General features: G+C 48.6%; 1 protein-coding gene across 1 annotated transcript in view; it reads left to right on the top strand.

Moving 5' to 3' along the window:
* Positions 1 to 23,934, top strand: part of SCRT2 (scratch family transcriptional repressor 2) — a 31,498-nt gene extending 7,564 nt beyond the window's left edge. Inside the window, exon 2 of the mRNA XM_028735523.2 lies at positions 17,672 to 23,934. Coding sequence (XP_028591356.1) covers positions 17,672 to 18,375 — 704 coding nt within the window. The 3' untranslated portion in view covers positions 18,376 to 23,934. The remainder of the gene's footprint in view (positions 1 to 17,671) is intronic.
* The last annotated feature ends 569 nt before the right edge of the window (positions 23,935 to 24,503 follow it).

The raw sequence follows: 24,503 nt of genomic DNA, 5'->3' as shown, positions 1-24,503 counted from the left end.
AAAGTCTTGGCAGGCCTGTTCTGCCCAGGGAGGCTGCAGAAACCTGGGAACTTGAAAGGAGGGCGGTGGCAAAGTCTTTTCCTACTAGTTCCCCTGAGATCCTTCAACTCCTTTAGGAGTTAAAATTCACTGCAGAAGTGGTAGAGGTGGCTAGCTTGGCCCAACCTCAGCTAGAAAAGTGCCAGCCCTCGCAAATGCAGCATTTGGCCCAGGAGGGGAGTAATAATAATAATAATAATAATAATAATAATAATAATATAATAATAATAATAATAATAATAATAATAATAATAATAATAATAATTTATTTATACCCCACCCATCTGGCTGGGCTTCCCCAGCCACTCTGGGTGGCTTCCAGCACTGAGGAGGCGTGCACAGCTTTCCATTGGCTGCAGGAGCTTTCCACAGCCAATGGGAAGCTGGCCAGCATCGTGGAAGGCAGTCCCCACTCTGCTACGCACCAGTTTAGCATGGCGCATGGGAGCTGACAGAGCGGGTGGCGACGGTCCATGGGCCTTAGGTTGCCAACCCCTGCTATAGACACAGGGCCAGGCACACGTAAGGATACAAGGAAGTTCAAATAATAATAATAATAATAATAATAATAATAATAATAATAATAATAATATATTATTTATACCCCGCCCATCTGGCTGGGCTTCCCCAGCCACTCTGGGCGGCTTCCAAAAAAATATCAAAATACTCTAATACATCAAACATTAAAAGCTTCCCTAAACAGGGCTGCCTTCAGATGTCTTCTAAAAGTCTGGTAGTTGTTCTTCTCTTTGACATCTGGTGGGAATGCGTTCCACAGGGCTGGTGCCACCACTGAGAAGGCCCTCTGCCTGGTTCCCTGTAACCTGGCTTCTCGCAGCGAGGGAACCACCAGAAGGCCCTAAGCACTGGATCTCAGTGCCCGGGTAGAAAGATGGGGGTGGAGACGCTCCTTCATATATACTGTCCCTAATCGTGGTGGACACATCATCAAATACTGGGGATCTTGCCCAGAAAAGGGCGACCACACCGTTTTAGCTACATGTCCTGCATCGCAAGGGTTGGACTGGATGACCCTTTGGGTCCCTGCCAGCACTACAATTCTGTGTGGGAATGTTGAGGAAAGTAGGAGAGGATATATTGATTAAATATTATTCCTCCTCACTCACTCTAGTGAGCAAGCAGCAGAGCACATTTCCTTGCAGATTTCTGGAAGCAAGCTGATGATTCATTAGAATCCTTTAAGTTAAGCAATCCAGTCTGGATTGTTCCTGGTAAGTTTCCCCTTTTATTTCCCTCTTAAAATTTTAATAATAACACAACAGTCTTGATTAAAAGTAAGAGTAAAATTTACTTACAGTGGACGCTCGGCTTACAAATGTGATCCATGCGGGAGGCACGTTCGCAACCCGCAGCGTTCGCAACTGACAGTGCCACGTCTGCGCACGCGCGGGTTGCGTTTCGGCACTTCTGTGCATGCGCAAAGTGCGATTTAGCGCTTCTGCGCATGCGCGGCTGCCAAAACCCGGAATTAACTGGTACTTCCGGGTTTCGGCAGGTCCATAACCCCAAAAAATGCAACCTGAAGCATCTGTAACCCGAGGTATGACTGTACATTCAGTCCAAAGTAGTATTCTGAAGCCAGGCTTCATCTTGTGGTTACAGTTACAGTACCTTTGTAGAGAAAAGAAGTCTGAGTTAGGCCTCAGACTTTCTGCTTTCCCATAGACATCTGGTTGGCCTCTGCACTGAACTAGAGGGGCCTTTGGTCTGATCCTGCTAGACTTTTAGGACAGTGGCTGCTTTTTTACTCAGGCAAATAGCAACTTGGGGTGAGGAGTTTGGGGCGGTTCTTAAAAGGAGAATTCTAATTCGTGGCAATGGATGATTATCCATGACAGTTCAATCAGTGGCGTACCATGGGTTGCCTGAGTCCGGGGGCGCACAAGCTATCGCTGCTGGGGTGCCTCCCTCCCCACCGAAGCCAAGTGGGGCTGTGCTGCGCCACCTGCCTGCCCACATAGGGGTGGGGATCCTGGCCACCCAACACAGCCCTTGGAGGGCAAATCCCTCCCCCCCCCAACGCCCGTGGAGAGGAGCTCCAGGCCTGGGCTGCTCTGCTGCCTTCACCGGGACAGGATAGGGACCTGTGCAAGATCCTGCATGAGAGCAACTGGTTGTGCCCCCTCAGAATTTTGTGCCCAGGGCACAGCCCCCTGCCTCCCCTGCTACGCCACTGAGTTCAATAGAACCTCCTTCAGAAAGTGTGCTTTTGAATGTCAGGTGCTATGGACAAGGAACAGGGCAGGATATGTGCAGTAAAATAAACACAGGTTCCCTTATGATCTTGATCTTTTCTTAAACTCACTATATTTTGAACAGTTGGAATGTGATTCAACCCTAACCAAGCTGCACGGCTTTTATGATTAAATTATTTAACTCCAGCTGGCAATACGGTTGGTCTCTGTTTTGGTGATGGCTTCTCCATTTCCCTGGGGACGCGGGTGGCACTGTTGGTTAAACCACAGAGCCTAGGGCTTGCCGATCATAAGGTCGGCAGTTCGAATCCCCGCGACGGGGTGAGCTCCTGTTGCTCAGTCCCTTCTCCTGCCAACCTAGCAGTTCGAAAGCACATCAAAGTGCAAGTAGATAAATAGGTACCGCTCCGGCAGGAAGCTAAACGGCGTTTCCGTGCACTGCTCTGGTTCGCCAGAAGCGGCTTAGTCATGCTGGCCACATGACCCGGAAGCTGGACACCGGCTCCCTCGGCCAATAAAGCGAGATGAGTGCCGCAACCCCAGAGTGGGCCATGACTGGACCTAATGGTCAGGGGTCCATTTACCTATTTCCATTTCCACCTTTACCTATTTCCATTTCCACCTTTACCTATTTCCATTTCCCGAGTGTCATTGTAGCCCCTGGGTTGTGGTTTGCGATTTGCAACCCTTTTTAAATTGCTCAACCGTTCATTACCCAGAGAACTTTGGATATAGGGCAACAAACAGTTCGCTAATTGATCAGCAGATTAATAGCCACTCTTAGAAACAGGATGCCAGCCCAGATGAAGGAGACCTCGTTTTTTTTGTTTCTCTCTTCTCAATGCATAAGCATGCGCTGAAAAGGTGGGAGGGGAGAGGGAGAGAATCCAGGAATCCGAAGGAGAGAGAAGGTGCTTTTAGTGCATTAAGGAGCAATCAGTGTCAAGTGTTCTTGAGCAGGGACTCTGGGAATAGCAGGAGAGGCAAGAGAGTGAATGGGCTGCTGCTATAGATCTCCCTCCCCCTCTCCTCCTTAATTCACAAATACCTGCCTGGGGCTTTGAGGCCTGTTTCCCTCCCCCCACCCTTTTCCATAATCAGAAAAGCTGAGCGAGGCAGAAAAACCTGGTGCTTGGCATGTTCTTTGTTGAAGGGAACAGGTGCCCTTGAGAAGCTGATGCTTCTGGGCGAGGACACCAATAAAGAGAAGTTTGCATTTGCAGCAACCCGGTGGTGGAGAGGGAGGCAAGGTGGATATGGTTGGATTCTGCACGCCAGAAACAAGGGCACATGGGCAGCTGAGATCTGAGCCGCGATAGGGGACGGATTTCCATGCATGCTTCGTGACTGAGCCACCCACTCCAAAAGCCCCACCCATTTTCTGCAATGATGAGAGGGGTTGAAGAGGGTGCAATAATAATAATAATAATAATAATAATAATAATAATAATAATAATAATGTTTGCCTATTGTGCGGTGGAGGGTACAAGTCCTGGCGCTCCCTACAGTTTTGTGCCCGCATGCAATGATGCTGCCATCGGGCAACCTGGCAAAACCATAAGTTGCTGTTGTTGTTTAGTCGTGTCCGACTCTTCATGACCCCCTGGACCAGAGCACACCAGGCACTCCTGTCTTCCACTGCCTCCCGCAGTTTCATGCTGGTAGCTTCGAGAACACTGTCCCACCATCTCGTCCTCTGTCGTCCCTTTCTCCTCGTGCCCTCCATCTTTCCCAACATCAGGGTCTTTTCCAGGGAGTCTTCTCGTGAGGTGGCCAAAGTATTGGAGCCTCAGCTTCAGGATCTGTCCTTCCAGTGAGCACTCAGGGCTGATTTCCTTCAGAATGGATCGGTTTGATCTTCTTGCAGTCCATGGGACTCTCAAGAGTCTCCTCCAGCACCATAATTCAAAAGCATCAGCCTTCTTTGTGGTCCAGCTCTCACTTCCATACATCACTACTGGGAAAACCATAGCTTTAACTATACAGACCTTTGTTGGCAAGGTGATGTCTCTGCTTTTGAAGATGCTGTCTAGGTTTGTCATTGCTTTTCTCCCAAGAAGCAGTCGTTTTTTAATTTCGTGACTGCTGTCACCATCTGCAGTGATCATGGAGTCCAAGAAAGTAAAATCTCTCACTGCCTCCATTTCTTCCCCTTCTGTTTGCCAGGAGGTGATGGGCCCAGTGGCCATGATCTTCATTTTTTTGATGTTGAGTTTCAGACCATATTTTGCGCTCTCCTCTTTCACCCTCATTAAAACCAGAAGTGCCATCCTCCAAAGACACGTGCCTCCTCTTCCCCACCCCTCCTCATTCATCATCATCATCATCATCAGTTTACTTGTATGCCACTTTTCCACAGTTGTGCTCAAAGCAGCTCACATGATACCACACAGGCAATAATGAATATAATTTTTAAAAGTGTTAATTAGAAATAACCATAATGCAGAAGATAAATCCTTATTAAAACATACAAACAAGGCAACACACCCTCATTTGTCTGTCAACGGGTGCCACGATATCGTCATATTCACTATGTGATCCCTGATTGGCTGAGATCACATAAAGAGTGGGGGGACGGGACTCCAAGGAATCAGTAAATGTGTGAGGACACAGGACTCTTCATCCAATGTTCGTGGGTTCAAGTCCCACATTGGCAAAAGATTCCTGGGTTGGGCTAGATGACCCTCAGGTACCTCCCAACTCTATGGGAGGAAATGGAGTTCTTTTTAATAGCCATGCCCCCACCAACACCAGCAACACATTTGGCAACAGTGAGGAAGTGGACCTATTTGAATAGAGCTGAATTCGCACAGGGTGCCTTTCTCACTAACGGGGAGCATATCCAATAAATGCAATCCTGTTCCAATCCCCCCCCCCCAATTATTATTTTCTGACTCCCTCTTAGTGCTCTCTATATGTTTTTGAAATACAAGCACCATGCTGGCTGGGCCACCAAGCTGGCAAAGACTACTCTGTGCTAAAGTGTCACAAAGAACGGGGAGACTTGAAAGACTCGTTATCACCTCATTCTTTTTTCTTTTCCTTCTCCTCCTGCAATGAGGCTACATTTTAATGTTCCATTATTTTAATGTTGTATTTTATTTTTGTTTTTAAGTTGTAATCATTCTTCTTGTTTTTATTATTGCTTGTAAGCCGCTCTGAGCCCGGCCTTGGCTGGGGAGGGTGGGGTATAAATAAAAAATTATTATTATTATTATTAGGAGCAAAGTGGAGCCCATCAATTACTCTGGAAAAGAATGGTTGCTCCTGCTCTGAGGGGGTTGGAAGAGTCTTGGAGCGCATCCCCCTCCCCTGTCAAAAAAACCCAAACAGAAATCATAATTCTGATATGCTGGAGAGGATAAACGGAACTCGCTGCTTGACAATTTGAGGAGAGAAGGTTCATCAGGAAGGAACACGGAACGTGACACAGACATTGCTTCCTTTCCCTGTTGCTGGAAGCAGCTCCTTACCTGAAATAGTTTGCTCCTCTTGGCAATAACCTTGCTGTGCGTTCCAGCGAAAGTATGAAAAATTGCTGAGGAGTGCATTTTTCCGCCAAGAGTGTGTGACTGCACTTGGTAAACAAGGAGGAGGGGGGAGGGGGAGGAGAAGGCGAACCAGGGGGGGGGAATCGTAGAGACTGCCAGGATTGGGGATGGGGTCTCTTAAAGCTTCTGAATTGCACATCTGCCAAAATGATAAAAATCAAAGGTGGGTTCTATTTTTAAAAACCCATCGCAGGCAGAAGGAAGCATCTCCCAGTGATCTTCAACAGCGAGAGAAAGCAAGGATAGCTCTGCGTGTTCAGGGATTTCTCTTTCTATATAAAAATCTGTATTCAAGAACAGAGATTGGGGGAGGCAAGAGAGGCGTCTGTCATCCTGCAGTGATCTCTGGTGCTGAGTGTTCAAAATGCAGCGCTGAGGGAATGTGTGTTTTCCTAGCCTTAGAAAACTCACCCTCTGTTTGGGAGGTTGCTAGTGTCCTCCTTCCTCTGCAAAGGAATGAGTGATGGGATGATGATGATGATAATGATAATTTTTTATTTATATCCCACACTTCCCGGTTCAGAAAACCGGACTCAGGGCCACTTACAACAAATTTAAAACACTTAATTGATGCAACAAAAAAAACAGCATAAAATACAGTATAAAACATGAATAACAATAAATTCAAAAATTCAAAAGCATTTGAGAGTGGCAAAGCCCCAATTTACAGATACACACACACACACACACACACACACACACACACACCCTGATGTTGACGGCATCCACCTGCGTTCTCCCTGGTGGAAATTTCACTCCTGTGTTGCCTTCACGAAGGCGCATTTCAACCATCATCTACCCCTCCCCTAAAAGAAATTTGTAATATGGGACAATAATACTCATCACCGCCAGTTAAGAGATTTTGGAAGGATAACAGAGGTCAAAATTACTCCTTATGTAGAGTTCTGGGGAGTGCTCCCCCGACGTCCAAGTTTTTGGACAGTTTTTAAAAAGCTTCATTTTGGAATGAAAAAGGTGGGCAGATGAGGCTGCCACTTTCCCTCCCAGAATTGCCCACCTTCCAGCTCCAACTGCTTGGCTCCCTGCAGAGGAAAAGCTAAGGCACGGTTAGGCAAAATAAGGCCCAGGGACCGGATCCGGCCCAATCGCCTTCTAAATCCGGCCTGTGGACAGTTTGGGAATCAGCATGTTTTTACATGAGTAGAATGTGTCCTTTTATTTAAAATGCATCTCTGGGTTATTTGTGGGGCATAGGAATTCGTACATTCCCCCCCCCCCTCAAAAAAAAAAATAGTCCGGCCCACCACATGGTCTGAGGGACGGTGGACCAGCCCATGGCTGAAAAAGCTTGCTGACCCCTAATTTATACACTTACAAGTGCATATCTGGGTTATTTGTGGGGCATAGGAATTTGTTCATTTTTTCTTCAAAATATAGTCCGGCCCCCCACAAGGTCTGAGGGACAGTGGACCGGCCCCCTGCTGAAAAAGTTTGCTGACCCCTGAGCTAAGGGGATCTGTATCCTTTTCCTTGTGGAGGAGAAAAAGCTGTGTGTGAGAGTTTGGGTGACAAATGGCCAGCACCAAAACGGTTAACATCCCTTTCCTGCTCAGCCTGTACTAAAAATGTTTGTGGGGTGTTTTGAACCCAACTCCTCCCTTGCCTTCCTATCTGGAGAACCTCATAACCCAGGGGCCAAACTCAGCTCTCTGGGTTTCTCCGTTTGCCCCCTCCCAGGTTCTCCCCAAGCCACACCTCCTCGGCAGACCCCCCCCCCCCTCAGCGGTCCTGCTCCATCCCCTCCCAGTGCCCTGATTTCCCAGGAACAAGCCATCCCGTCTTCCAATTTGATCCCGGAATGTCCCCATTTCCTTCACCAGCACTGCTGCCAAGCTTGCCGCAGCTGCAAAGGATAATACAGTGGTGCCCCGCAAGATGAATGCCTCACAAGACGGAAAACTTGCTAGACGAAAGGGTTTTCCGTTTTTTGAGTCGTTCCGCAAGACGAATTTCCCTATGGGCTTGCGAGTTCTTGCAAGTTTGTTTCCTTTTTCTTAAAGCCGCTAAGCCGTTAATAGCCGCTAAGCCACTAATAGCCGCTAAGCCGCTAATAGCCGTGCTTCGCAAGATGAAAAAACCGCAAGACGAAGAGACTCGCGGAACGGATTAATTTCGTCTAGCGAGGCACCACTGTAATCCCATTGCTTTTCCATGGCCTCTCCATGGCCACTGCTGCTGGCCCCTCCCTTGGGCAGCTCACAGCTGAAAACAGGCAAGGAGGAGACTGCTGCCACCAAGACCCAGCCCCATGTGACCTGCCAGCTCTGAGGGGTGGGCAGGGGGCAGGACCACCCTGGGCGGGAAGAAACAGGGAGCAGAGAGGAGTGCAAGGAGCCTTGGGGTTTTGTTATGCTTTGTGCATCTGTTGGTAATCTTGCCCCTTTCTAAAATTTATTTATTGGGGTGTGTGTGTTTTTTCTTTCTGTAAATCTACCAAAGAATCAAATCTAATCAAATCAGGATTAAGGCGTTTTCTTCGGATGCTAGAGGGCATGTGTGGCATGTCCAGTTGGCATAATGGTGGTGGAGATGGTCTGCAAAGAGGGGGGCAAAAAATGGTGGGGATGTTCTGGGTGGCAGGAGAGGATATATTGTTTATTTATATCCTTCCTAACTTGTGTTGGGGACGCGGGTGGCACTGTGGGTTAGACCACAGAGCCTAGGGCTTGCCGATCGGAAGGTTGGCGGTTCGAATCCCCACGATGGGGTGAGCTCCCATTGGTTGGTCCCTGCTCCTGCCAGCCTAGCAGTTTGAATGCACGTCAAAGTGCAAGTAGATAAATAGGTACTGCTCCGGCGGGAAAGTAAACGGCAGAAGCAGCTCAGTCATGCTGGCCATATGACCCGGAAGCTGTACGCTGGCTCCCTCGGCCAATAAAGCGACATGAGCGCCGCAACCCCAGAGTCGGCCACGACTGGACGTAATGGTCAGGGGTCCCTTTACCTTTACCTTTAACTTGTGTTAGCAAGTTCCTTTACTGAGCAAAGTTTACATTCCCATTTAAACGCACAGCAGATAGCTGGTTGCAGGCTCGTGTGAGCCTCTGACTATTATACAATTTAGTCTGTCTCGGATTGAATTGTACGTTCCTGGTAAGTTCCCTTGAATCCCTCTTAAAAGAATAAAGACATGACAATCTTACTCAAAGTCAATAAAAGAAGTTTACTCACATCAGTTCACGGTTGGATCCCTGAAGGCAGACTTAGTTACAAATATCTACATGTGGCTCTACCCCATATGGGGGAATAATCCCAGTTCTTCTGCTAGCTGAGAAGGTAGCAGGACCATTCCTAGCTAAGAAGCTGGTCAAACAACGGAGGAAGTGAAAAAGAGAGAGTGTGCTGCGTGCCTTGTCCTTTTGTTACCTGGACAGGTAAGGTCACGCCCACCTACTAGTCACATGCAAAACGAAGGATGCTCCAGCCAGGAGGAAACAGGAAGTTTTCGACTGACTGGACCAAACATCCCCTTGCATGTCCACTCTAGGAAAACGAGGAATGTTGTAATTGACTGCTCCCAGTGGATTACATCCCACCAAAAAATGGGAGGTCGAGGAGTGTCAGTTGGGGTGGGAAGTGAGAAATTTCACTATTTTCATACTGTAGCCTATGCTGCTCCACCTCCTCCTTGAGGGGGGTCTTGTCGTCTGGGTGGCCCAGGACCTCCATGCACACAGCCGAGGCTTACACCCCATAGAGGTCACTTTGGGGCAGCTAACACATAGGTTTGACTTCACCCCTGAAGGCGCATTGTCCCTCGAGACAGACGGGTGCCAGCAACAACTAACTGACTCTGACTGTGAAGGCAGAATATAGCCACCAGGGCTAGTATCCGTCAAAAGCCCTCTCTCTTTCATGAATTTGTCAAATCGTCCTTTAAAGCCATCTAGCTTGGCGGCCATCACTGGCTCCTGTGGGAGGGAGTTCCACAGGTTAACAATAAGCTGCGTGAAGAAGGACTTCCTTTTCTCTGTCCTGGACCATCTTGGAGAACAGTGTTTGTGGAGGCATCACGGAAGCTGCCTGCTGATATGTCGAGGGGCCCGTCTGGAGCCATCTTGGTGGATGACCTCAAATCCATTTGGAGAGACCTTTCCAGTTAGGGAGTTCTTCTTGGGCGTAAGCAAGAAATTGTTCTCTCGTTTTCTCACCATTGCCTTCCGTTAAGAGTTTGGGTGTAATCCTTGACGCCTCCCTTTCCATGGAGGCGCAAGTTACAGCAACAGCCAAGGCGACATTTTTCCACCTTCGCCGCATCAAGCAGTTGGTCCCTTACCTTTCCCGCCCCGCCCTGGCCACAGTGATCCATGCGACGGTCATCTCCAGGCTTGACTACTGTAATTCGCTCTACGCGGGGCTGCCCTTGAAGCTGTCCCAGAAACTCCAGCGGGTGCAGAATGCTGCAGCGAGGCTCCTCACGGGGTCTTTGCCATGGGAGCATATTCACCCAGTGCTTTTCAAGCTGCACTGGCTCCCGGTGGAGTACAGGGTCAGATTTAAGGTGCTGCTTTTGACCTTTAAAGCCCTTCACGGCCTAGGACCCTCGTACCTAGGGGACCGCCTCTCCCGGTATGCCCCGCGGAGGACCTCAAGGTCCATAAATAGCAACACCCTAGTGGTCCCAGGACCTAAGGAAGTTAGATTGGCTTCAACCAGAGCCAGGGCCTTTTCAACTCTGGCCCCGACCTGGTGGAATGCTCTGCCTCATGAGACCAGGGCCCTGCAGGATCTGATTTCTTTCCGCATGGCCTGTAAGACAGAGTTGTGCCACCTGGCCTTTGGCTTGGAGCCAATTTGATTCCCTCCCTCCCTCTCTTTCTTTTTTCTTTTCCTTCTCCTCCTGCAATGAGGCTACATTTTAATATTTTAATGTTCCATTATTTTAATGTTGTATTTTATTTTTGTTTTTAAGTTGTAATCATTCTTCTTGTTTTTATTATTGCTTGTAAGCCTCTCTGAGCCCGGCCGTGGCTGGGGAGGGCGGGGTATAAATATAAAATTATTATTATTATTATTATTGTTGTTGTTGTTGTTGTTGTTGTTGTTTTCTGCCCTAGATCTCAAGAAGATCAGAACAGAAACTCAAATAAAGAAAAAATACCAGTTTAGCTATTTATTTCTTTTTAAAAAACCTCAATTTGTTTACTTTTATTTGTGGGGGAGGGATTTCGACTCTCCCACTTGCCACATGAACGCCATCTGTAGCTGGAATATACCAAATGGGTGAATCTCTCCTGGTTCTTTTCCATAAGGCACAGATGTTGGGACAAATGGTCGCTTCTGGAACCGACTCCCAAGTAGGCGTAATTTGATTTCCTAACATCATTTAGAGCTGAATACATAAAAGGAGCCTGTTGCTTTTCTGTGGTGTGAGTTCCACTCTGCGCAGGAAGAATCCAATTAGCTAGCAGGGAATGGTCACTCCTGTGTTTCTCTGAAACATCATTTTAACCACGGTCAGCCCAAGCGCCAGAACTTTGGATGGTCCGGTCGAATTGATTACAGCAGGTTTACACTAGAAGAAAGAAATGATTTCTTCATGTGGTTATACTAAACTAACTTTCCTTTGTAAACTGCTTAAGAGGTTTCATTGACCGTGAGGTCCAGTCAGTGGCGTAGCGTGGGGGGTGCAGGGGGGGCCGGCCGCACCGGGCGCAACATCTGGGTTTAGGGCAAATCCATTGGTTAGGGGGCGCAAATCCACGGGTTAGGGGGCGCAAATTACTTGCCTTGCCCCGGGTGCTGACAACCCACGCTACGCCACTGGGTCCAGTCATGGCCGACTCTGGGGATGCGGCGCTCATCTCGCTTTACTGGCCGAGGGAGTCGGCGTACAGCTTCCGGGTCATGTGGCCAGCATGACTAAGCCGCTTCTGGTGAACCAGAGCAGCGCACGGAAACGCCATTTACCTTCCCGCCAGAGCGGTACCTATTTATCTACTTGCACTTTGATGTGCTTTCAAACAGCTAGGTTGGCAGGAGCAGGGACTGAGCAATGGGAGCTCACCCCATCGCGGGGATTCAAACCACTGACCTTCTGATCGGCAAATCCTAGGCTCTATGGTTTAAACCACAGCTCCACCCACGTCCCCATTGACTATTAAGCAGCACACACATTCTGATGAATGCGGGGGGGGGGGGGATAAGAGGGTTGAGCTAGGACCTGGGAAACCAGGGTTCAAAACCCCACTTAGCCATGGAGCACACTGGGTGTGATTTGGCACATTATGGAAAGAAGTCCTATAGTGTTGAGATAGTTTCATTGGTGCAGCATGAGGCTCTTAATCTCAGGGTTGTGGATTCGAGTCCTACTTGGGCAAAAGATTCCTGCATTGCAGAGGGCTGGACTAGATCAGAGCTTTCCAAACTGTGTGTCGCGACACGTTCGTGTGTCAGCTGCCGTGTGTAGGTGTGTCGCACAAACACTCCCAGCACTCCTGGCGCTGGAAATTGGTTAGTTTAACTTCCGGTTTGCTAGTAAAACTGAATAACTGTGTCACGAAATGAACCGTATCTAAAAGGTGTGTCACCAACATGAAAACTTTGGAAAGTTCTGGACTAGATGGTCCCTTCAAATTTTACAATTCTATGATTCTATGTTGGGACACAGGTGGCGCTGTGGGTTAAACCACAGAGCCTAGGGCTCGCCGATCGGAAGGTCGGCGGTTCGAATCCCCGTCACGGGGTGAGCTCCTGTTGCTCGGTCCCTGCTCCTGCCAACCTAGCAGTTCGAAAGCACATCAGTGCAAGTTGATAAATAGGTACCGCTCTGGCGGGAAGGTAAACGGCGTTTCCGTGCGCTGCTCTGGTTCGCCAGAAGCGGCTTAGTCATGCTGGCCACATGACCCGGAAGCTGTACGCCGGCTCCTTCAGCCAGTAAAGCGAGATGAGTGCCACAACCCCAGAGTCGGCCACAACTGAACCTCATGGTCAGGGGTCCCTTTCCCTTTCCCTTTCCCTTTCTGATTCTAAGTTAACTGGTGGGAGCCTGTTCTCCAAAAAAAGCTTCTGCAACAGCTGATAGTTATGACTCTGGGTCCAGTTCCAATCCAGATCAATTGCTGTCTCTTGCAGATCACCCTCCCTCCATCCCTGCATTAAATATTTGTGTTGCCTGCTAAGAGCTGGGATGGGATCTGGGACAGAGCAGGGAGCTCACTCCATCATGGGGATTCGAACCGCCGACCTTCTGATTGGCAAGCCCAAGAGGCTCAGTGGTTTAGACCACTGAGATGTAGTGATGGTGGCCAAGTTAGGTGACTGAAAGGTGATTAAGCAAACTCATGAAGGACAAGGCTACCAGTGGCTACTAGTAACAATGGCTATGTGCTATTTCCAGGCTCAGAAGCAAGCTGGGCACTTCACGGTGCAGAAATATTTGTGCATGTGCGCATTTATATGCATGGGCATTAGAAACGAGATGCACTTAGCCCATCTCAGAGAAATGACACAACCTTCTTTCTGCAAGCATGCCCTCCTCTTTCTTGGCAGCTTTCTCCTGCCCGAGGGGGCCACCTACTGGTGCAGAAGTTCAGTGAAGAACAGACTATGAGGACCCCCACATGCACACACATCGTCTCTCAGATTGTGAACACAGATAGTTGTTACTCCAGCCAAAGCTGTTACTCCAGGGTTGTGGTTTTCTAAAATATCAAGCTTCTGTTTGCACAAGCCTGGAATTCCAGAGCGTTTCTCCCTAATCGCTTTTTCTTTTGGAAACCAAGTCACAGGGCTTCCCTGTGGGTCGCTGCCATCCACACTTCAGGGATAACTACCCTCTTATCATTTACAACGGGGGTGGGGACCCCCCATCCTCGGACATTGGCCTTGCAGGATAAACTTACTTCCTCTTCTCCTGGCCCTGGTGTCATATATGGGAATATTCAAGGTGAAGCTTGGAACTTCAAGCCATAGTTAAAAGGACGAACAATTAGGAGAGTACTCATAACATTCGCTTGACTCCTCCTTTGCATCCCCGACTTGAATTCAAGGGGGGGGGGCCCTTCCAAAGGAAGGAAGGAAGGAATCAGAGCTCAGGAAGGAATCAGATAAATTGGATGGATGGTTACAATATTATCAGATTAACGAATTGTATAAACTTGATAAGAAAAATGGTTTTGCAACAGAAAAATCCAAATTGGAAACGGAATTGTTAGACACTAATGTTAAAAATCTTTCCAAAATGTGTAATTTGTTGTTAGATTGGCATACAAAGGACGAACAAGTTAAATCTGTGATGATTGATTGGGCAAGAGATGTTGGACACAATATAATGTGGGAAGATTGGGAAAGGCTGTGGAAGAAAGGGGTTAAATTTACTGCATGTACTGTATTAAAAGAAAATATTATGAAAATGATGTATAGATGGTACTTAATCCCATTACTTTTTTTTTAAGCTGCATCACCTGGTGTCGTGGGGAATGCCAGGTGACTGACAGGTGTCCAGCCCCATCCACCTGTCAAAGTGGCCCACTGGGTGTGGCCCACAACTTTGTCGGAAGTTTTAGGTTTTATTCTTTCACTTTTGACAACCCATATTAAGGTAAAAAGGTAAAGGACCCAGGACGGTTAAGTCCAGTCAAAGGCGACTATCAGGTTGCAGCGCTCATCTCGCTTTCAGGCCGAGGGAGCTGGCGTTTGTCCACAGACAGCTTTCCGGGTCATGTGGCCAGCATGACTAAACCGCTACTGGCACACGGAGGACTGTGACGGAAACCAGAGCGCACGGGAATGCCGTTTACCTTCCCGCCACAGTGGCACCTATTTATCTACTTGCACTGGCGTGCTTTCAAACTGCTAAGTTGGCAGAAGCTGGGACAGAGGAACAGGAGCTCACTCCATTGTGCAGATTCGAACCACTGACCTTCCGATCGGCAAGCCCAAGAGGCTGTGGTTTAGACCACAGCGCCACCATATAGGTCAGAACAGGCAGCAGTTAGAAATGGAGGAGTGGGGGAATTTAGGCATCATTTGATTTTATTTTTACATATTTCAGGAGAAGTGGTAGTAAACTGTTCATATATTTCTGGGCTTCCAGTTTAAATTGCAAGCGACTGCAGTGAGTTGAGGGAAACAGTCACAATCAGTATTGCAGGGAGCACAGGGCTGTCTTTCCTTTCCAAAATGAATTGGTTGTGTGTCCGCCGACCACCTTTGGAGCAAATCCATTGGGTTTTCCCTGTCTCATAAGAAGAGCCTGGTTGCTAAATCATAATCATATTCATAATTTATTATTTATACCCCACCCATCTGGCTGGGTTTCCCCAGCCATGCTAGACTGCTCTCAACACAATTGGTGATTATGATAATAAAGCGATAAAACAACAGATATTAAAAGCTTCCCTAAACAGGGCTGCCTTCAGATGTCTTCTAAAAATCAGATACTTGTATATCTCTTTCACATCTGATGGGAGGGTGTTCCACAGGGAGGGCACCACCACCAAGAAGGCCCTCTGCCTGGTTCCCTGTAACCTCACTTCTCGCAGTGAGGAAACAGCCAGAAGGCCCGCAGAACGATGGGGGTGGAGATGCTCCTTCAGGTATCACGTCAAGGGCTCATCTAATCCAGAATCCTGTTCTCACAATAGCCAACCAGATACCCCAAATGGGAAATTCACAAGCAGGATTCACAAGCGCAGCCCTCTCCCCTTCTGCGGTTTTCAGGAACTGGTAGCCAGAGGCATATATGTTCAAGCAGTGGAGGTACAACTTAGCCATTGTGACTAACAGCCCTTACTAACTTTATTGTCCATGAATTTGTCTAATCCTTTTGTTAAGCCCTCCACCTTGTTGGCCATCACTGCATGTTGTGGGAGTTAATTTTAATTTTTGGCTATACACTATGTGAATAAACTCTTTTGTCTGTCTTGAGTCAGCCTCCTCAGTGACAGACCTACAGTATTAGCTTAGAGAGTCACCCAGCTTCCATCTCCACCAAAGCTTCTGGCAAGGTATTAGCCTTTTAAATTTTCACTCTTTTTCAGTTGAAAAAAAAAACCTTGGGAAGGTGGGTTGGTGACGTCACAGGCCAACGCCAATTAGTGCTGTGCACGCACCCAGTTTCCCTAGAGTTTGATCCTGGGGATAGGATTGCACCCCATGAACAAAATGTACAAAGCGCCTTTCCGCTCAGCGTGACTGTGACCCATTTCCCGTTTAACTAACTTCTAGGCTATTTGGCAGCTGACAAAATTTAATTCCTTTTTTTATTTTCGTGTGAGGCAGATGAGGGGAGGTAATGAGATGACCCGGCTCGCCTCTGCCTTTCCCTCCGTCAATCAAGAGGAAATTGGACAAGACAGAAGGAACGGCCTGAGAAAGAGGTCGACTCCTTTCCACTTCAGCTCCTCTTATTTCCCCAGGGAAGGGGGGAAACACAAGCGCGTTCATAGTAGCCTCTCGCTGTGGAACCGTGCGCCCGATGCTCCTTTGTTTGCTGAGCTCCTTCTGAATTGCACTCCCTGTTCGCTGACAGCACTGGCTGCCATCAAAGGCTTCCCTGGAAAAGGGAGTCAAGAGGAAGACTTGGTTTTCCCTTCATCCAGGGTGGGAAGGGAACACACCGGCCTCTCCTTCTTGAGGAGTTGACATTCTGCAAACACGGCTATGCAAATGTCTGTCCACTCTCCTATGCTCTGTTTCCTAGTTGCAACACCGAAGCATAACTTAGTGGCAAAAACACATGTTTTGCGTGCAAAGGTTCTCAGGTTCAGTGCTGAGAAAATCTAGGTTAATAAGGATCGTCAGATGGAAGGCGATAAGACTCTCTGACGCAGCCAGATGGGCAGCATATATTATTATTATTATTATTATTATTATTATTATTATTATTATTATTAGCCCTGATCAAAAGTAGATGGAGCTCTGTGCAGACATCAAAAGATTCATGAATGAATTATGTGGCACTTTGTTCAGTGAGACCACATTTCTCAGATTAGTTCCTTTATTCCTTTGCAATTTTGTTTTCTTACTGTATAGCTATCAGATTTTAGTTGTATGCATATTTGGGGTGCAGCACTTCAGAATCCGGGACGCGGGTGGGGCTGTGGGTTAAATCACAGAGCCTAGGACTTGCTGATCAGAAGGTCGTGGTTCGAATCCCCATGACGGGGTGAGCTCCCGTTGTTTGGTCCCTGCTCCTGCCAACCTAGCAATTCGAAAGCACGTCAAAGTGCAAGTAGATCCGGCGGGAAGGTAAACGGCGTTTCTGTGTGCTACTCTGGTTCGCCAGAAGTGGCTTAGTCATGCTGGCCACATGACCCGGAAGCTGGCCACATGACCCGGCTCCCTCGGCCAATTAAGCAAGATGAGCACCGCAACCCCTGAGTTGGTCAGGACTGGACCTAACAGTCAGGGGTCCCTTTACAGTGGTACCTTGGGTTACATATGCTTCAGGTTACATACGCTTCAGGTTACAGACTCCACTAAGCCAGAAATAGTGCTTCAGGTTAAGAACTTTGCTTCAGGATGAGAACAGAAATCATGATCCAGCGGCGCGGCAGCAGCAGGAGGCCCCATTAGCTAAAGTGGTGCTTCAGGTTAAGAACAGTTTCAGGTTAAGAACGGACCTCCGGCACGAATTTAGAAGGCATCTGAAGGCAGCCCTGTTCAGGGAAGTTTTTAATGTGTGACATTTTAATGTATTTTTAATCTTTGTTGGAAGCCACCCAGTGGGGCTGGGGAAACCCATCCAGATGGGCAGGGTACAAATAAATTGGATGGCCCTCTGTCATGAATGATTTAGTTGAGATTCCTGCACTGCAGGGGGTTGGCCTAGATAGCATTTGGGGGTCCCTTTAAACTCTAGGATTCCCTGATTAACTGAACCCTTTCTGTCCTCCGTAGGCTATCTCCAGACCTGCCTCGCGTCGTCCGGCTACAAGAATGAGAAGAAGAAGCTCCACTTGGCGTCCTCAGACCCAATCTACACGCCGTCCCACGAAGACTACAGCGACCCCGAGAGCCCCCAATCCAGCTTGTCGGCGCACTACTTCAACGGCGAAGCCGCCGTCACCGAGAGCTACTCGATGGACGCCTTCTTCATCACCGACGGGCGGTCGCGGCGCCGGGGAGAGGGCCAGCGGCGGGGGGCGCACCGCCACTCGTGCAGCGAGTGCGGCAAGAGTTACGCCACGTCTTCCAACCTCAGCCGGCACAAACAGACGCACCGCAGCCTGGACAGCAAGATGGCGAGGAAGTGCCCCACCTGTTCCAAGGCTTACGTCTCCATGCCCGCCTTGGCCATGCACATCCTGACGCACAACCTCAAACACAAGTGCGACGTGTGCGGCAAGGCTTTCAGCCGGCCGTGGCTCCTGCAGGGACACATGCGTTCCCACACGGGCGAGAAGCCCTTCGGCTGCTCCCACTGCGGAAAGGCCTTCGCCGACCGCTCCAACCTGCGGGCTCACATGCAGACGCACTCTGCCTTCAAGCACTACAAGTGCAAGCAATGCGAGAAGACCTTCGCCCTCAAGTCGTACCTCAACAAGCACTACGAGTCGGCCTGCTTCAAGGGGGCTGAGCACGCCTGCGAGGAGGAGAACTGAGCCGGACAGGGGAAGGAGAGAAGGTCCAGGGGCAGGACCACGGCAACCGTCTTCAGGGATCTGGGGTTTGGACAAGAAAGGACAAGCGTCGCCCTGGGAGGCGAAAGGGACCACCGCAACAAATTGCAAGTCGTTCTGTTACTGGGAGGAAGCACTTAAGAACCTGGCGACTGCAACCTGTCCTTCTCAGAAGGTGATGGAGACTTTGGGAAGATGGAAAGCATTGGTCCTGAGGCCCAGCAACCTTCAAACCCAGGAGTGGTCCATGGGATGTTCTTCAGATATTGTTGGACCGTCACTCCCATCAACCACATGTTCAGCAGCGGTGGGAGCTGTGGTCCGCAGAACGTTCTCCACCCCTGGTCCTCCTGACCTGCCTTTTTCTCCTTCCTTCTCCAAATCGTCAACCGAAGCAATAACTCCAGTCAACGCCAGCAGAAGGCCATCTTCTGGGAGACTTCTCGCTTGGTCTTGCACGAGCGAGACAAGCTTTTGACTTTTCTTCAGGATTACCGGGATGGAGAGAGTGAAAGAAAGAGACAGTCGTCTCTCTTTCCATTTCTCTCTCTCTCTCTCTCTCTTTCAGATAACTTGGGAAATGCCGGGTGTATTTATATTATTTATTACGTTATTTATTTAGTGTGCTGCTCCTTCTTCTCCCCTTGATGGGGAGGAAGAAAAGCTATCAGTGTTGCCCTTTGAGATCTTTTGGGGACAGAACGAGTGCAGAAGCTGTGAAACCCGACTCAGGGGGGCATTGTGAGGAAGGGTACCCACGAAGCTGACAAGGCTGGGTGTGGGACGCTTAGACAGAGCGACTTCTCAAATCAAGCTTTGGAAGCGAGGAAGAGATTGATTTGTCATGTTTGGCATAGGAAACGGGAACTTTTTTTTATGTTTGAAGGACCCAGGAAGGCACAATGCGTGGGTGGGGGGAGAGAACCAGTCATTTCTTTCTTTCCATATGGTTGTCAGAATTAGGATCTCCGCCAGACAGCCTGTTTGTTGAGAACCCATCCCAATTTGTTTGCACAGAGGTTATAGGTCTTCTCATTCCCGGTTACTTGACATCGCCACCTAGTGGTTGCTAACAGTGATGCCTTTGAGAGGGAACTTCACCAAAGATGGCACTCATTCACCCATCTCCACATTGTGGGATGCCCTCAAGAGCTTCTGAGGAACCACACCATGTTCCCGAGAAGAACCCAACGCAAAAACCCCAACCATAACCTCTCCATCCTCCTGTCATCGCAAGAGAAGCATTCTTCATTGAAGGCTGGAAGGGACAAGGGCAAGAAACAGACTGACTGCATAGCTAAATCCAAACATCGTTTCCAGGCAGCGGCATAGCCAGGCAGTGGCGTAGGAAGGCGGTGCGGTGGGTACGGGCTGCCCTGGGTGTCATCACTGAGGGTGACAAAATGGCAAAAATATGTGTTTTTGAAAAAAATAACTCCCGCACCCACCGCACGCCCCTTGCTACGCCACTGCAGGACCACTCTCCCCTCGAGTGATTTCCATAAACCAGAAGCATTGCTGCCTCCTACTTTGCAGACAGAGCACAGCCTTATGGCTAGTAGCCTCCAACAGCCCTCTCCTCCAAGAAACTGCCTAATTCAGAGGCGTAGCTAGGTGAGCCGGGGGCACTGGGCTCCACACAGCAGGGCCTGCAGCGTGCCTGAGCCATGCGTCTCTCCTGAGGGGAAGGTGACGGGTAGACTGCCTGCAAGCTCCGTGCTGCTTTTTTGAGCAGCGTGGGGCTTGCGTCTTCCCACCGCCTCAGCCGCCCTACAGCTGAGGGGGAGGCTGCAGAGAGGCTCCACGCAGTGCGCCCTGCCTTGGCTCGCCCCGTCCCCATGGGCAGCTTGCTCTGCCCCCGGCTGCAGGGTGCACGCACCGCCCCGGGCACCAGAGCAGCTAGCTACACCACTGTAGCCAAGAAGCCCTGTTTCTGTTGTCATTCCACATTTGTCAATGACGGGTGTGGAATTTCTTGCTGCTACAGAGGCGCCCGTATTAGATGCCCATATTCTTCCTTTGAGAAGTGTCAATGGATTGTGGCAGAACCATTTGCCTTTCAGCCAATCAGGAGGCCTCTCTGCTCAGCTCCCGCCTTCTTGCCTTTGCAAGCCTATCAGAGGTATGGGATGTAATGGGGGGGGGCTTTATGCCACTCTCGTAGCAGACATATAGTGCATCCATTTCCCTTTGATTGAGGAGTTTGTCCTTTCAGACGTGCGAGTTAGCAAGAATGGCAGCTGCTGCCATAAATTTAGGAGCTCTCTATTTTAAAGTTCTAATTTATCCTATTTATACTATTTATTGTTTAAGAAGAATGGGTGGGTGAAACATTGGGGGTCTCTTTGCATGAATCCTAGCAAGCAGGACGTCGATGGCAGAAGCTGCTTGCAGGTACACCATTGTCACAGAAGCTGGAGGCATATTAGAGCTCTGTAGCGGCGGCAGCTGTTTTCAAAGAGCTAGGATCCATTTGCAAGGAAGAATCACCAATTTACTTTGACCTGTGTTAGTGATGGTTGTTGAATGATGGGAACTGGACTTTGAATATTCACATGCAAAACATACCCTATTTCGTTGCGCTGTGGGTCTTTGCCTAAGGTTAGTCAGATGCTGCCCCTGGGATGGGATGGGGGGAGACCGAGAGAGAATACAGGATTCCTCAGATGACCTGTATATTGAACATGTGTCCTGAATTGCTTGCACAAAGCTTACGGGGAAAGGTAGATTGTACCCGGTCTCTACAGAGCAATCTGAATTGTTTGTGGTGAGGCTATATGACAATGAGCATTCATCCTGCATTCATCCTGATCTGCTTGTGGGAATATTTACATCTCCATGCGTTAGCTCATACCATACTTTTCACAGCATTTTGCCATTACTTCCCTAAGTGCAAACTGTTTGCTTTTAAAGCGCATTTGTAGCAAGAGCGCTTTAATCCACTTTAACTGCACAAACCCGAAATTTCCGGTATGCGCTCGAACTCTTCCTGCAAAATAGTGACAGTCTGGAGGCAGCCAAAACTCACCTAGGCAGCTCGCCACAGAGGCAATATTTCAGATGGAGACTTCCTGATTGGCAGCTCTGCCTCGTAGCCAATATCTGGCACCAGTTTTCTCGAACAAAAAGCAGGACAAAATAAATGCGGGCGTGCTCTGGGAACCAAAGTCTTTCTCAAACAACCATCCGTTCTCTTCCTAGCCATCATTTCCAGCCTAAAACAAGAGTTAAGAACCAGGAGGGGGCAACTCCTCATTAAATGACATTTATATTTTGCTGATAGTGATGGATTTTTTTAAATTGAAAAAAGGTAGGGGGGCACAGAACTCTACACTCAGCCGAACGAGTAAAAGCCATGCGGGAAGTGGAATGTTTCAGAAGATAATTTTTCAGTGCCATTGCCCCCTTCGGAACAGACTGTGTTTTGGGCTGTGCAAGACCTGTTCGAAGGCAAAGCTGTTCCGTTACGTCTTCCTCACTGATGAGAAACGTCGGCTCCTCCGTGGGCTGCAATACCAGTTGATGGGAAGCAACAGCCGCTTCTATGCAAACTCTCCAGGTGAACGTTAGCTCTCCAGCCTCTGCCATTTTGCATGTGCTTAAAACTTTTTGGCGCTGCGGACAACAGTACATAGACAACATCAGTGTCTTCCAGATGTGGACATATAAGCCTCTGGGGACGGGAAAGGGCCCCAACAATGAATGTGACAAGAGACTCATCCACTTTTTGTGACACCTTCCTATTTTCTACCTCTGACCCAATGAGCCATCTCGCAGGACAACGGACACAACTCGGCAACGGTCTTCTCGGCTGTCCAAGAAAACTGTTTGTTGTTAGAACAGGTGCGCCAAATGCCACAACTCATCAACGCATCCCCCTCCACCTTTGGAATGCACCCTTCTTCCACAAGCCACAAGTCCCATACATTCTCCTGGAGTTGTAACTTCCGGTGGGGAGCCAAAACACATTAATGCATCACAAGAGGGTTAACGGGGTGGGTAGCTAATAATCAAAGGCTCCTCTGAGCTCAAAGAATCCAGGTTGCCTCTTTTCTCTGCATGAGTCTCTGCCCCAAGAGCACCGGAGTTGCTCTCAGACCTGTGACTTTATATGGGAAGGGGAGCATCGCCCCTCTGAGGGAAAAGGAACCCTGTTTGTTACATGCTCAGAAAAAGCAAGCCCTTTTGAGGGTGTGTGTATGTAAAAAAATAATACGTGCTTCCAATTTTAATTCAGGGGGAAAGTGTGCCTCGGCTACCTAAAGTTTGGAAATGACCATTCCGTAGGAGCAGGAATGTGTGAATGGTGGAAAAGCAGTTTTGCTACAATTCCAACTTGATGTGCTCATTTGAAACATGGTTTATACTCCTCTCTCTGCCCCAGAGCTGCCTCTCCCCATCTCTGCCTCAACATCGTTCTCGCTTTCCCCCAGGTTTCTTTCCCCACTTCCAACAACAGCAACACACAAGGTTTTCGCCACCCCAGCAGCTCACACACACTGGGAGGGAATCTATGGTGCAGGCTGGCCGTACAGTATGGGTTAAAGCTAAAGGGACCCCTGAGCATTAGGTCCAGTCGTGACCGACTCTGGGGTTGCGGCGCTCATCTCGCTTTATTAGCCAAGGGAGCCGGCATACAGCTTCTGGGTCATGTGGCCAGCATGACTAAGCCGCTTCTGGCAAACCAGAGCAGCACACGGAAACGCCGCTTACCTTCCCGCTGGAGCAGTACCTATTTCTCTACTTGCACTTTGATGTGCTTTCGAACTGCTAGGTTGGCAGGAGCTGGGACTGAAGAACGGGAGCTCACCCTGTTGCGGGGATTAGAACCGCCAACCTTCTGATCGGCAAGCCCTAGGCTCTGCGGTTTAGCCCACAACGCTACCCGTATCCCTACAGTATGGGTTACAGGGACCTCGATACAGGCATTTCCCCTCCTCTTAGGGCTTGGGCAAGTCTTAGCTGTTCCCACCACAGAGTTGGAAAAGGCTGTATACAATAATCATTTGCAATTTCCCCCGCGGGGCACAAATAGCACAATTCAAAAACATGCCGAGGCTCAAGGTATTGCTAACGTCTTCTAAGGTGCCATGACGACACTTTTGGAATTCTGCACATGGTTTCAGCACCACCATATTCCTGTGCTTGCACATGCACACTCAAAGCAGCATCCATGTGATGCTTACATTATTTCGTCATAGATATCATTTCATTGCAAAAAAATAAAAACCACCTCCCTCTGACATGAGCGACAAGCAGCAGAAAGCTTCTTTCTGTAAAGGAAGGTTCCTGGTTTCTCGCCTGTTGCTTTTTGCACCGGGAACAATCAAGGTCAACCCAGATCCTCATCAGTGTTTATACTGTAAATAAGATAAGACAGCAATAATTTTCTCTGCATGATAGAGTCTTGTTTTCTCCTGCCAGATTTTGAACTGGACAGATCACGGGGAAGAGAAAGAAATCTCCCCCAGATGAAACTACCTGCAGTATTGTAAAACGCAATTCAGGGATAATAAAAAAGGGCCTTCTTCTGCTACAGAATTGTGTTGTCTGTGTTTGAATTGGTGGAGTGAGTGGGGGGGGGGGAGAGCAGGGGCAAGCACAAAGCTCTGTACATATTTATTCCGATTATTGCTGTCCCGCCGTTTGCACAACCAAGAGGGGAGTTTACAACTGAATCGAGGAAGATAAAAAGCATCCATGAAGTAGCACAGGCCTTAAAATGCAGCAAAACAACAACTCAAATAATTCAGTTTGTTAATAGCTGCAGCAACTACCATATTTTTTGCTCCATAAGACGCACCTGACCATAAGCACCTAGTTTTTAGAGGAGGAAAACAAGAAAAAAATATTCTGAACGAAACAGTGGATGTACGATTTTTGTGGTTCATGCTGTGGCCACAGACATGTGACTTGACGGTGAGTTTGGGGTGACCCAATGCAAAAATCCTGAGAATCCATGTGGATCTGTGCTTCTTAGCCACGTTTTTGCGCCATTGTGGCCCCACGAAACAGTGGATGAGTATTTTTTTGGTGCAGGCTGTAGCCATGGACATGCTATGTGATCTGATGGTGAATTTGGGGTGACCCAATGCAAAAATCCTGAGGAT

This window comes from Podarcis muralis, chromosome 5 (assembly GCF_964188315.1).
Source record: "Podarcis muralis chromosome 5, rPodMur119.hap1.1, whole genome shotgun sequence".
NCBI classification, from domain to species: domain Eukaryota; kingdom Metazoa; phylum Chordata; class Lepidosauria; order Squamata; family Lacertidae; genus Podarcis; species Podarcis muralis.
This window is presented reverse-complemented; position numbering and strand designations above follow the sequence as displayed.